Raw genomic sequence first — 12750 nt, forward strand, 5'->3', positions numbered from 1 at the left:
CTTTGCTCCTTCTCTGTGGCTCTTGAAGAAACAGATGTTGAATACTAGAAGGCGTAATTCTGTAATGCTTTATGTATGGGATTCACATTGATGCAAATGAAACGGGAGCTGGAAGTTTTGGGTGCAGAGCTGCCAAAGAACTACGGCGCACAGTGTAACTAACTAGCAGGATTACACTAAAAACTGTACCTGCAGAATTGTTCAGGCTCTTCTATGGTTTCATTGTTGCATATTAACCTAGAAACTTCTGTTAATCTTTTTGTGTTTTGGAGGTGATGCAAAATACATGAACAAGAACGTATGTGTCACCAGTATCACTTTCTTTGGGCTAAATAGTATCTGACTCAGGGCAGTGCAAGTGGGAATTCACTGGTTTGTTTCCCCTTCAGTGGATTTCTGTCATATTCTGCATATATATAAAAAAATACTTTAATTTTCAAAGGAATGCAACTTCACTGTGTTGATGAGAACAGTAGATTCTATTGGGCCATTTTTAGCTAGGACTTAAGAACTTAAATATGTGGCCATTGAGGGGAGGATAAAAGTAAAATGGCATTTTTTGCATCCAGTCAAATAAATAGCAAGATGTTGATTTGATTACCTGTAGACTTGCAGAAGAAAGCCTCATTAAATTCATCTTCCTTGCTTACTGCGTATGGACGAGGTACCAATTTCTGCATGTTGGTCTGGCAAGTTCCCTGCTCTGTAAAATGTGTGGATTCAGATCTCAATCCGATTGGTTATTTGCTGGATGTAACAAGGGGTTCTGCTGTATAAACATGTTTAAAAATGGAATTATGGGCCCTTTCAATATGCTTTTGCAATTTTGGAGCCATGTATAGTTTGATTTTAAGTTAACTTGCCAGTTAGGTACTAGAGAAGGGAACTATCTGCTGTGCTGGGTAGTGGGAGTAGTTAAAGTGGTTTCTGGTCTCTGCCTGCACTCATGCTTTTCAGTATACTAAAACCAACCCAAACTGGACATTCAGTTGCTTCAGTGCTTCTCTCTTGTGCAGTTTTCTTTTCAAGCTAACATGGAAACTGTATTGCCAATACTGTGGGGGGTCTGTTGACTTCACTGGCGTTTGCTGTTAACCGGAGCAAAGGCAGGGTTTCACCATGTAACTATAAATGCTGTAAGGGAATATACTTAGCAATGACCTAAGGGCCTTCTGGAGCTGCTGACCTCATGTTCCTGGCTTCCCAGTGGCTCGTGCAACTGCTTTTCCAAATGCACAGGAAGCACCTCGTGTTCCCGTCGGGGTTCTGTGCATTAGCATTTACAAGGCAACTAGTAAATACCAGGCATCGCAGAATGACAACGTGCTTTGCTTTGGTGCGGCTGACAGAATGTTAAACCTGCTGGGGCGACCCTCTGCTTAGTTTGGGATATAGATCGATACCCTGAACTGCTCATGCATTGTCTCTTTACATTGACAATGTAAAGGGAAATTGATTTGATACATAATTTTCTAGAACAAGCTGTGACTATCTAAGGCTTTTAATTGATTTGTTCTGGTCTCTTCCTAGATATTAAACTGGCTGGCCTCTAATTCCCCAGGTCTCTTTTCCTCTGGCCTGAAGGACAAAGCACTGCCCAGTCCAGTGGGGTGTCCTTTCTGAATTTACAGGGAGTACACAAGGATGCTACAAGGAAGCTCAAAAAAGCCTTCAGTCTCTGCCTTAAATAGCGTAGGCGGAATTTCAGCAGACTTAGCCCATCTGAATATATTTGGTTTACGTGATTGTAACTGCAGTATTTCTCTACTTTTTGACTAAAACATTAACACTAGTTTTTCCTGAAGTGTCAGTGACTTGCTATTCTTATTACAATGACCTATCTTTTCCCTTTTTTGATCCCCTTTGCAATTAGCAAAGAGGATGCTATTTCACCCCTTAACCATCTAAAATTGTTTTTACATTAGTGAGAATACACCTACTAGTTGATGTTATTAGGCAAGCTTTTCTAGAAAAAGACTGTTAAAGCACAGTACTGCCTACTTCTTCCAGTTCTTCCAGGTATATGGCACAAAGCAGTGCTTCCGTGACGTCCCGGACCCCACGCTGGGTCACCCAGCAAACAGAAAGGACAAACCACACAACATTCGATTGTATATTGCAGTATTTGGTTATTGGGCTGTACGAAGGGATGTGTGCAGTGCGTTTAAGCTAACTTAGCACTCGAAGGGCACGTTTCCCTCAGCGGTAATAGTACTGACTAAATCAGGCCTTGTCCAAATGGAAAGCATTCCCAGCACCGACAACGTCTATACTGACAAAGGAGTTTCTCTGTTGCAGTTTTAACAGCAGTCTCTGGTCTTCACCTTCCTGTAGGCAAAGCTAACGTTTTAAGCTACGTACTCGTGTATTTATTTAGAGGTGGCGGTGGTTTTGCGTTTTCCAGCCCAGCTATTGTAAAGACAAAACTGAGTGTGAATCAGACTTGCAGAAATAGGTTATTCCTGTCCAAATGCAGGTTGCTGCTGTGCTGCGTTCTTCAGCGGTAGAAACAGAGCACGCTGTGTTTGGGAGGAGGCAGCCCGGCAACGGCGGCCAGCTTGGCTTGGAGAAGGAGCAAAGAGCTACTCCGAGGAGGCACTAGCAGTAACTGTGTTACCAGCCAGTGAAAAACAAAAAAAAGGCTTCTGCTTGTTTACTTCTCATTGAAGGGTTTGTTTTTGTCTGAACAGTTGTTCCTTGCCAGACAGAGACATTAGTGTGGGATAATTCAGTTCTGCAGGCAGAATCCCTAGTGTAAGATGCTCCCCAAATATTTTCCTTAAATCTTGCTCCACTTTACAGAGGAGTTCTTGTTTGGCTTTTGTTAAAGGAAGGGATTAAGGCGAAAGGGGGAACTTTTGCCAGCTGTAAAAGACTTACCGTTGTGTATTTTACCTTTGTGTTTCTGGAGTGAAGGGTGGCTCTAGCAATAGAAAAATTCTCTCAAGTTAGCACAGTCAATGCAGAAAAAGTCTGCAACATTGCTTTTCGATTCAAGTGTTTAGGGATGACACTGAAGTGGGCAATGCTGGCTGCCCGTATATATAACTGGTGTATGCTTGGCGGTGGAAGAAAAACCTCTGTACGAGGCAAAACTAACTATTTCCGTATAAGCTCGAAGAGTTAAGCGCATTGCAACACTTGAGTAATGCGTTACATGTATTTTGAGGAAATGATGGGGGAAACAGTTGTGTACTCCAAGCAAAATTTATTAGAAGTCTATTCAAGAAAAAAAACCACAGAGACCTTTTGCTTGTAGGAATTCAAAGTCAGTTACCTGAAAGCCAGGTATGAAAAACCTGTATTTTTCTAAAATCAGATACAGAGTAGAAACAGTACTTTTTAAATATCACAGGCAACAGATATTTAAGTCTTCAATCATAAATGGCATCAAAGATAGGTATTAATCTCACAGCAAAGCTGCATGCAGATCTAGTTTAAAATTGAAAGCCTTTGAATATAAAGCTTTTGCCATGAAATCTGCAATAATAAAGGTATGCTGCACAAAGATGTTTCTTTACCTTTGTCTTAATGACATTTCTCAGTAATAAAGACATATGTACATTTAGATTTGGCTAGTAAACCATATTTTAATTAATAAAATTTTGCATAAAATGCTATCTTACAGAATTGCACTATCCAGGTGTCCTTACGGTAAATAGAGCAAGAAAAGAAAAATGCATTGAAATGTTCTGTATGTGAAGAGGGCAAAGATCAAATAAGGAACTTAATTTTTTTAAAATCAACAACCAAATGGCTCTGTACAAAAAAGCAAACATATGTACAAAATGCTACAGAGACTACATACATTGTGATAATTTCAATCCTTTACCCATGAGAAATGTAGTAGAAGCTTTTGCCATCTATAAGGTGCTGAAGAAACCAAATCTGAATTTTTATTTTTATAAAGCCATAGTCATTATCATCCTGTGCCTTAATTTCAGTTGCTATTTATGCTTACCTTTGCTTATGGAAAACGTATGTTTTCAAATACTTGTTTCATTCAGGAAAAAAAAAAAAACAAACAAAACCCCACCTCTAAAGTGTATCAGTTTTCATACTTGTGACTTTTTTTCCCTGTACTAAATTCCTAAAACAATGTGTAACTCAGGTTTTGTTAACATACATATATATATATAGTGAAATAAATCAGTATATGATACTTGTGAATATTTTTCAGGTGGCTATGTTAGGAAAAAAACCCCACCCAACAAACCCTTTGCACTAACACTGTTTACTTTCTGCTTCTTAAAATTCCCGTGATAGATAAAACCACTAACCTCTCAAATTTCATGTTGCTTACTATACACCATTTCGATTACAACCATTTAATGCCAGACATCGCTAGTTATTATTGTCTATCTCTTCATTAAATCCTCTTTCTCGAGGTTTTATGCCTCTTGCACTTCTTACCTTTTAACAGAAAACACTACAGCTTTATTAGGGAAAAAAGAAAAAAAGGTTTAGCCAATACCATTGCACCCGTTCAGAACACTTGCAGTTCTTCCATTTTTTACTACGCTTGCTTGAGATTTTACAATCACTGTGCATATGTTACAACATACAAGTGCAGGCAAAAAATCTAGATTATAATTTGTCATACATTGTAAACCAGTACAATAGGCAAACCTGTGATACGGCGAAGTGAAAGCAACAAATGCTGCCGAGCTAACAAGAATGTGGAAAGTCAAACAATTTTTTTTAAAAATAGTAAACAGCAACTTCCCCCGGTATTACATGCATGCTGCAAAAATCCCATCAGACTTCATGACAGTACCACCAATGTCCAAACCAAGAAGAGTTTCTCCCCCTCCCCACCCCCATGGCAATTTGTCTGTGTACCTGTCATCAGGCTTTTCCTAGTGTGTTTCAAATGAAAAGACTTTAAAGCAGGGAGTACTTAAATGTTGAAACGCTTCCTCTTGCTTCAGAAAAGCTTAGTTATTTGCACCGTGGTCGTTGCTGTAATACTGCTGGAACGGTTTGGCGGATGGGATGGGATGAGGATGAACTAGATGGCCTCTATTCGAGACTGCAAGCAAGAAAACAGAAGGCCAGCGTAGCATGGTTTCTAGCAGCTTTATGCAGATGTGTTGCAGAGATGCAGCATAAATAAGTAGAAAAAAAAATTCACAGCCTCTTGACATAGTTTCCAGGGAAAGTACCAAAGAATTTGGTTCTTCTTGAGGTTCCTGAAATTAAAAGCAATAGATGAAAGATGGGAATAATAACAGGAGATCACTATGTAAGCATGGCCTTTAAATTTTTATGTTTAATATTGCACAAACAGAAGTTGCTACAGTTCTTTATAATATAAACTTCAAAAAGTTATTTTGAATTTCATTTGTGAGTTTTAACAAATTATAACTGCAGGAAGTAAAAAGCAAATAAAGAGGCATATTTGACTAAAGTGTTAGGCCTGATTAAAATCTGTGCTAAAATTTTGACTTGGTACATAGAAATAATTTCATTTCAACAACATCAAGTCTATTTAAATAATTTGAATTTTTGAAATGCTGAGGACTGGTTAGATGATTAAGTTAGCCACTGTGTACATGAAGGTTTATGGAATGATGAAGCCACCTTATCTAGGCCTAGTGATGAAATCTCTGCTTGGGTCTCACAAGCAGTCAATGCTGTAGACATACTCATGCAAGTAAGTTTTATGTTACCTGGTCTTTATGAAGAGAGCATTAATGCATAGGCCATTTTGTGTCACGTGAGAATGACAACAATGCTGTACAACAAACTGGAGGCACATGTCAATTTGTGTCCATCAATTCCAAAAGACACAAGCGAAAAATCACTCGGTAATTTCAGTGGATTTTGTTTGGGATTTCTCCTGATAAAGCCAGGTTCAGGTTTATTACACTGAATACCCAAAATTAATGTGTTTAAAGGACACCAAGCAAAGAGGGCAGCAAAGGTCGGGGGTGAGGAGGAGGAAGAAACAGCAACCAAATTAAAACATACCCACAAACCATCCATCATCACATTTTTCCATCACATCAATGACATCTCCCTCTCTGAGCTCCAACTCATCTTCGTTCCTAGGAGTATAGTTATATAGAGCCTGAAACCTTAAATAGGACAAATGATGCATTTTAAAAAGAAGTAAGAGTTCTTTGCATCTTTGCTGAAGTAAAGGACCTGCTTTAAACATTAACTTGTAAGTAATGCTCCTTGCAAATACAGGGGAAAAGGGTTTATTTTGCCTGGTGAACTTCAGGGCTAGGTAAATATAGTAAATAAATAAAACTTGATCGGAAACTAACTCATCAGACACTAAAGATTGGGGACTGCGGAGGTGAGACCTGGTGCTGTAGGAGCTCTCCCTGTGAAAGAGGCGCCTGCCTCTGTGGGGAAGGTGGAGAGTAATTGCTATTTGGAAACATAGAGCTGTAACGCCTTCCCCGGTTAAAACTGCCACTGTTATGTATATTAAAAAAAACCTATCTCTGAGACTGAGGGAGAGGCTTGAATCAAATCAGGGGACATACGGATGGAAACTCCGACAGTTTTCAGACACTGACTTGTACCTTCAATCCTGGCCAGGGGCTGCAGATTGAAGGGTCTGAGGTGGATAAATGGAAGGAGGTATGAGCTTAGTAAACTTATTATCTTTCGTTCCTTGTCAGCTTTTAATTGAGTTTCCTGGAATTGAAAGAATGGCAATTAACTCTTAATAGGGGGAACTGAAGGTGCTTGGGCTGACGGCCCATGGGAATATTGCTGCAAAAGCCTGTAAGTCCTGCAGAGTCAGAATCTCCCTTTTTTTTCTAACCATCCATGCCCCAGCTATGACTGACTGTGTGTAAAGGAGCAGGGTACAACTACAGAAAATGTACAAAAGAAATAGTTTTGATTTCAAAATATCGAAACAAAACATAATCATGTCCATTTTTCCCTCTTAACAACAGTTTGCTGACTTTAAAACCTTAATGCCATTACACTTCCCCCAATAAAACCAAAATAACTTGCCCTTTGATGTGTGGGTACTGAATATTTCCACTAGCCCCGTATCATTCAGGCAAAGTTTCCATGGCTTAAATGGGATGTTTATTTCAGTAAAAAATTCCTGCTCCTGAAAGTCCCATTTGAAAATCCTATATACAGACTGGTGCTAGGCTTAGTGTAATGATGGTCTTTTCGAAAAAACCACATTTATTTTTCACGCTGCTGGCTTGGAGAAAAAAAAGACACTGTTCCAAGAAAAAAAATATTTTAACTTAATTTGTTGTGACTGGCAGTTATCTCCCCAAGTCTGAAAAATCTAATTTTGTATTTTAATCATATTAAAAAAATGGAACTGGACTGGTTATTTAAGCAGTTATCTCTAGTAACTTGTGTAGCAGGAGTAAGAACAATCTGTGCAAAAATTAAATGGCAGTAACATTTTCCGTCATGCTTATCGTTATTCCAGGAAAGCAGAGCTATGATGATATACCAATATTAAATGCAGGTTCCAAAGGTACAGGAGTTGCAGATGTAATGTGTCGTAAATAGGATTCAAGCCAATTACTCAAACACACTAACAAAAACTTCCCAATTAGCACTCTTTGTACTTTAGAAATCTAACCTTAGTCATTTCTAGATAATCCATTTTAATAACTCCTTTGTAGTTATTTCATTCTCTCTTGGCTAATCCAGGAATTTCTTAAATATGAAAACTCTACTACCATTTACAACACTAAGAGAATACATATTCAAGACAAAGAATGGTTGGTTGGCAATTTAAATATACTTGTATTTTTAATTTTAGGAATAAGTGACTTTAGTCACGAACTACTTAAACTATATTGAACAAAATATCTAATTATTGCTTGGAAAACAGAGTTAGGTGCTTCAGCATGCTCAACAAAACCAACAGGAGCTTGAGAAAAATGGTTTCAGTGAGATTGAAAGCAAAATGTCCAATTTTCATTATGTAACATCTGTGGTATAGTTATTTGGTAACTTTTTGCCCCTCTCTTCTCTCTTGCCATTTCTTCAAGTGACTAACAGGTAAACTTTTAAATGTTTTAGATGTAACTAAGATGTAACTAAGCCTTAGTTACGTTTAGGAGAATTCATCTAATAGGGCATACTCCAAAGCGCTCTGATGCTAGAGGAAGAATGACTACTGGTTTCAATGATCACTGAAGCAGGACCTGAGGGCGAGATGGAGCGGGGGGGTGGCGGGGGGGGGGGGGGAAGATCGAGACAATCTTGCACCAAACTTGCATTTTAACAGTCAGCACTGAAATAGCCTTACATGCCTTACGTGTTTTGTCCGAAGTGCTTACGTTGTTTGTGAAAATCGGACTTGAGATCTAAGTTGTTCTTCAGTTTTCAGAAAGGCTTTCTTGTATCTAATTTTTAAATTGCACATGTAAGTTACATCAAAAAGTGTGAGCCTGTGTTCCTGTGATCAACGTTATCAAGTTATTTTTTTCTCTATTCACATCCAGAACTGTTTCTGAATAATTTGTGTCAAGTCAGTTAAGCAGATGAGTTGAGTCAATGTTAAATCTGTAATTGGCATTCTGCTGAGATGTAAAAATGGAGAGAATAAAAAAAGTCAAACTTAATTTTGTAAAAATTATTATCCCTTTTAAGTATAAATGATGGAGAACTGTAAGTTGGCATGTCTGAGTTTGTAAATTAAACAACTAAGGCTTTGCCCCTGGGACCTTCTTGGATATCTTCCTACACCACGCGGTTATCTGTTAATTTCTGATATCTCTTCATAATTGTACTTGGCAGGTTAACAAATCATTTGACGATGTGCTGGCTATTGCTTTAATGTTAGGTTTTGGTTTAGTAGACAAGAAGTATACTTACGGTTCCCCCCCACTGTGTATGTTTTCATGAGCAAGCACAGGGCGCTGTGGCTGAAATGAAATGATTTGAAATGTAATAAAGATTTATAGTCTGAGGTCCAAATAGTTGGCTAGGGGCATGATACGTAGTTGCTTGAGAGTTCATATTCTACCTTATGTAAAACAACACCCCACCCCCAACTCACAATAAATTCTTAAAGAGACGTGGCAAGTAACAGAGTCTTGACAGGTTTAAAGATCTGATTTTTGGAGGACATAATACAAATTAAAAAAAACCTGTGAACTTTATCAACAGTCCATTCTATTTATAGTAGAGTAGAAAGTTGGAATAGAACCCTGCTGCCTCTTCACTGTGAAACAGAAATAGCATTAGAAAAAATCAGATGCAACTGATGAACATTATACATTCCTTGGGTGAAGTGTATTTTTAGCTAAGCAGAAATAAAATCTCCTATACGTAATGGCAGAACTTAGAATATTCATAGACAAACAACATACCAATTTACATTACACACACACAGAGTACTAACTTGGCAGGCATAGCATGCTATGCTTTAATTAATTCTGTTTCATCTCAAGGGGGAACACAAAGCCATGCAGGCTGTTGGGAGGCAAAGAGCAGAAAGACTTTTTGAAAGAATGCATGTAATCGTGTGAAAATAACAATTAACACTTTTACTTCAGAGGAGAAAGTAGTTTGTATTTCCAGTGCAAAGCTTTATGAAAGGAACTACCTTCCTTCTTAATGCAGCATTACCCACCACGATTATCCAATAAATCCGGACGCAACGGAAATGAAAAATACTAACCTCCTACAGAAACCATATCCTGCTTAAAAAGACAGTGACTTATACTGAATAGAATCTGGCTGGGGCCAGAAAGAGCACAAGAGCAGCTGCTTGGGAGAGCTCTTGATGGGAGCAGTGATCACATTCTCTGTTGACTGAGGATGCCCTATGGTCGTGCTGTAGAGACTGAGAGTCTGATACAAGTCTGGGAACCGTATCTGGTCTGGGAGCGTGGATTTCAAACACAGCTCATAGCACTGTCTTTCATGAATTGAGCAAACTGCAATCTGATCTTGAAGCCATGGGATTTGTCTTACTGCTCCATGGTTCTCTCTCCCAGTTTTGACTATTTCAGTTCATCTTGCTTCAGTTTACTCTTGAAATGACACAGTCTCCAACGAGAGAAGGCTGTAGTAAACAACCCACAGCCTGATGTTATCAATTGAATGTTAAAATGCACTATATATATTTTTTTTTTCTCCCCCTCCCAACATCTCCAGGTGAAATTGAAGTAGTTAAATTTCTTTTCATTCTTTTCATCATGTTCGTATGTGTACATGCAGAAAATAACTGCGAACATTCTCCACTTCATCTTTACAGCCTGTAGAGTATAATTTTAAAAAGGTGCCTAAAGATGCAGGCAGGCAGATTACAGAACTTTTATTCATATTAATGACAGCTAGGTGGGAAAGCGGTTTTCAAAGTAAAAAAAAATTTGTTTATACTCTTTGACTCTCTTCTCTCCCTCATTTAACTCTCCTCTGCCAGTGTCCAAGAAAGATGGATAAGTTTTACTGAAGAATCCAACAATAAAGATTACAAAGTAGATATTTCAGTTCTTGGTAAACCCCCTTCAACAGTTGGCTTGTCAAGCAAGAAAAGAATATTCCACTGGGCAGATCGCTTGGTATGTGGATTGGAATCTGACCTTATTCTCTGCTAACCTTGCATCAGGTCTGTAACTGAGCTGAATGCCAAAGATAGAGATGCAAGAGAACTCAACTGAGGCTAAGGATTTTTCTTACTAACAATAAAAGTCAAATATCCTAAACAGTACTACAAATGATTTAATGCCTTGATCATATACCAAGACAGGAAGAAATTGGGTAGGTCAGTATTATCTTCTTTTTCTGCATATGCTTCAATGCTTTAAAACGTTTTATCGTTAGTTAACTACTGTAGAAACAGATGATAGAAAGTCAAGGTGAGTGAAGATTTTCAACTCTGTGTATTGCTACAGAGAAGACTTTGACAGAATTAGAATCTGGGAAGACTAGGGTGAAATAATCTGTGCTACGTCTGAACAGGGGGCTCTTGGAGCTTGCGTTCTCTCCGAATGCATTCCTCAATAGTAGCCCAGCTGACATCACGAAGCTTTCTCCCTGTTTTCTTTCCCTAAGCTCTCATTCCCATGTACAGTGGCACTGGCTAGAATGGGGACTGTTGCAAGGTCTGGCTAATTGTGCTCAAGACATATCATGAAATGCATCACCCTATGGGTAGCTCTTGGTGCTTAGGATTTCTAGTTTCCAACTACAACTTGGCTCGCTACGCTATCCTGTTTCCTGGGAAAAACTGTATCACCTAAAACATTAAAAAGTGTGTGGTCAAGTCAATGGTCCCAGTTGTACACCTGATTTTCATGCATGATTGATATGCACTTGCATATAATAGGTCTGTATAGTCCTGAACATGCAAATTAGGTGCACAATTTGTGCTCTTGTAGTTTTGGAATTAAAGTCATAAAAGCAATAAATGTTGACCAATACAGTCATCTTAATACACTGATTACATGCCATTCATTTGGAGTAACACGCAAAATTAAAATAGGGCTTAATCCCTTTTTTTATTGATCTTATTCTCAGTTGGACTTTCTTTGGGACGGTGTTGGTCCGCTGCTACAAGAATCCTGGCCTTCCTATGATTGAACTGTCTCTCTTTAGTGATATAGAAAGCACTGTCCCCTCATACCTGGTAGTAAACAGAGGCCTGCCAAAGAGCCAAGACTTTGAAAGTTACACAAACCTGCATATCTTAAGATAAAATTCAAATTTTAAAAAGGGAACCACCTTTTTAAGAAGATAAGAAGAAAGAAGATAACCTAAAATCAGCAGCAACAGCATAGAAAACAGTCCTAAACTGAAAGTAAAACATAACACATAAATTCTTACTCTCATATAGTTTAGATTGTGGGGGTTTCTCCCCCCCCCCCATAATTTTGGCTTAGAAAGGAGATATAACACATGCAAACTCTACCTAGCGAGAAAGTCAGATTGTTTAAAATTGTTACAATTATGTTACTGTTATATTACAGATATGAAGGGAAAGGCTAAAGGGTATGACAGTCTGTGATAACAGTGCTTGGATAAAGAGCACGGTGTTGAGTGAACATAACATAGTAGTAACAAAAAATTTGAAAAGGAGGACATGGATTCAAAACCAAGAATTCAGTGCGTATACAAAAGCCTGTACACATGCAATGAAGTATAAATTTTTGACTCTTAGAAGCTGTAATTTTAATAAACTAGAAATGCTTTGAAACAAGAGGAGTAATTTAGAAAAAAAACCAGGCTAAATCTAAAGAACTTTGATCTCTTACATCTTGTAGCACTGGAAATACTATGCAGTACTGCAGAGGTACAATACAGTAATGGATTTATAAAATAAGTTTTGGCACACACACAGACCTGTTGGCTTTACTCAGACATAGCACAGAAGCACAACAGGAAGAAAACACGGCATACTGATAGTGTTGAGACACTTGGGCAAAAGCAAAATGCTGAAAGACTAGACACTGAGCTCCTTGTCTATGGAAATGCTGTTACTGCACACTGGGCATCCAGTACCATACCCTGTGTGAAAAGCTGTGACCTCTGACAGGTGAGCTGCAGGATCTCTTAGTCATCACTGGGCTACGAGGAGGTTTACCCATAACAAATAGCTCTCTCTTTAAATTAGCCTAGAGAAACCACAAAAACTGTGTCAAGTGAGAGTTTAACAATGAAGCATCACGGGATTTTTGTTGCTTCATTCATACATGCAAACCGGACATGCTTTTCTTGATGACAAAAAGCAAGTGTGTTACAGGTGCAAATAATGGTACTATTAGTATATGGTGTTTTCATTATTGCCACTGTATC

The 12750-nt window shown here is 38.4% G+C and overlaps 1 protein-coding gene across 8 annotated transcripts in view; it reads right to left on the reverse strand.

Annotated features, from left to right (window-relative positions):
- Positions 1 to 5130: 5130 nt before the first annotated feature.
- Positions 5131 to 12750, reverse strand: part of SORBS2 (sorbin and SH3 domain containing 2) — an 84476-nt gene continuing 76856 nt past the window's right edge. For all 8 annotated transcript variants that reach the window (XM_075708637.1, XM_075708636.1, XM_075708635.1 and 5 more), the window contains 3 exons: positions 8824 to 8873; positions 5974 to 6080; positions 5131 to 5192 (listed from right to left, as the gene is read on the reverse strand). In XM_075708637.1, the coding sequence (XP_075564752.1) occupies positions 5131 to 5192; positions 5974 to 6080; positions 8824 to 8873 (219 nt within the window). The remainder of the gene's footprint in view (positions 5193 to 5973; positions 6081 to 8823; positions 8874 to 12750) is intronic.

The sequence above is a fragment of the Pelecanus crispus genome, chromosome 4, assembly GCF_030463565.1.
Source record: "Pelecanus crispus isolate bPelCri1 chromosome 4, bPelCri1.pri, whole genome shotgun sequence".
Taxonomy (NCBI): Eukaryota; Metazoa; Chordata; class Aves; order Pelecaniformes; family Pelecanidae; genus Pelecanus; species Pelecanus crispus.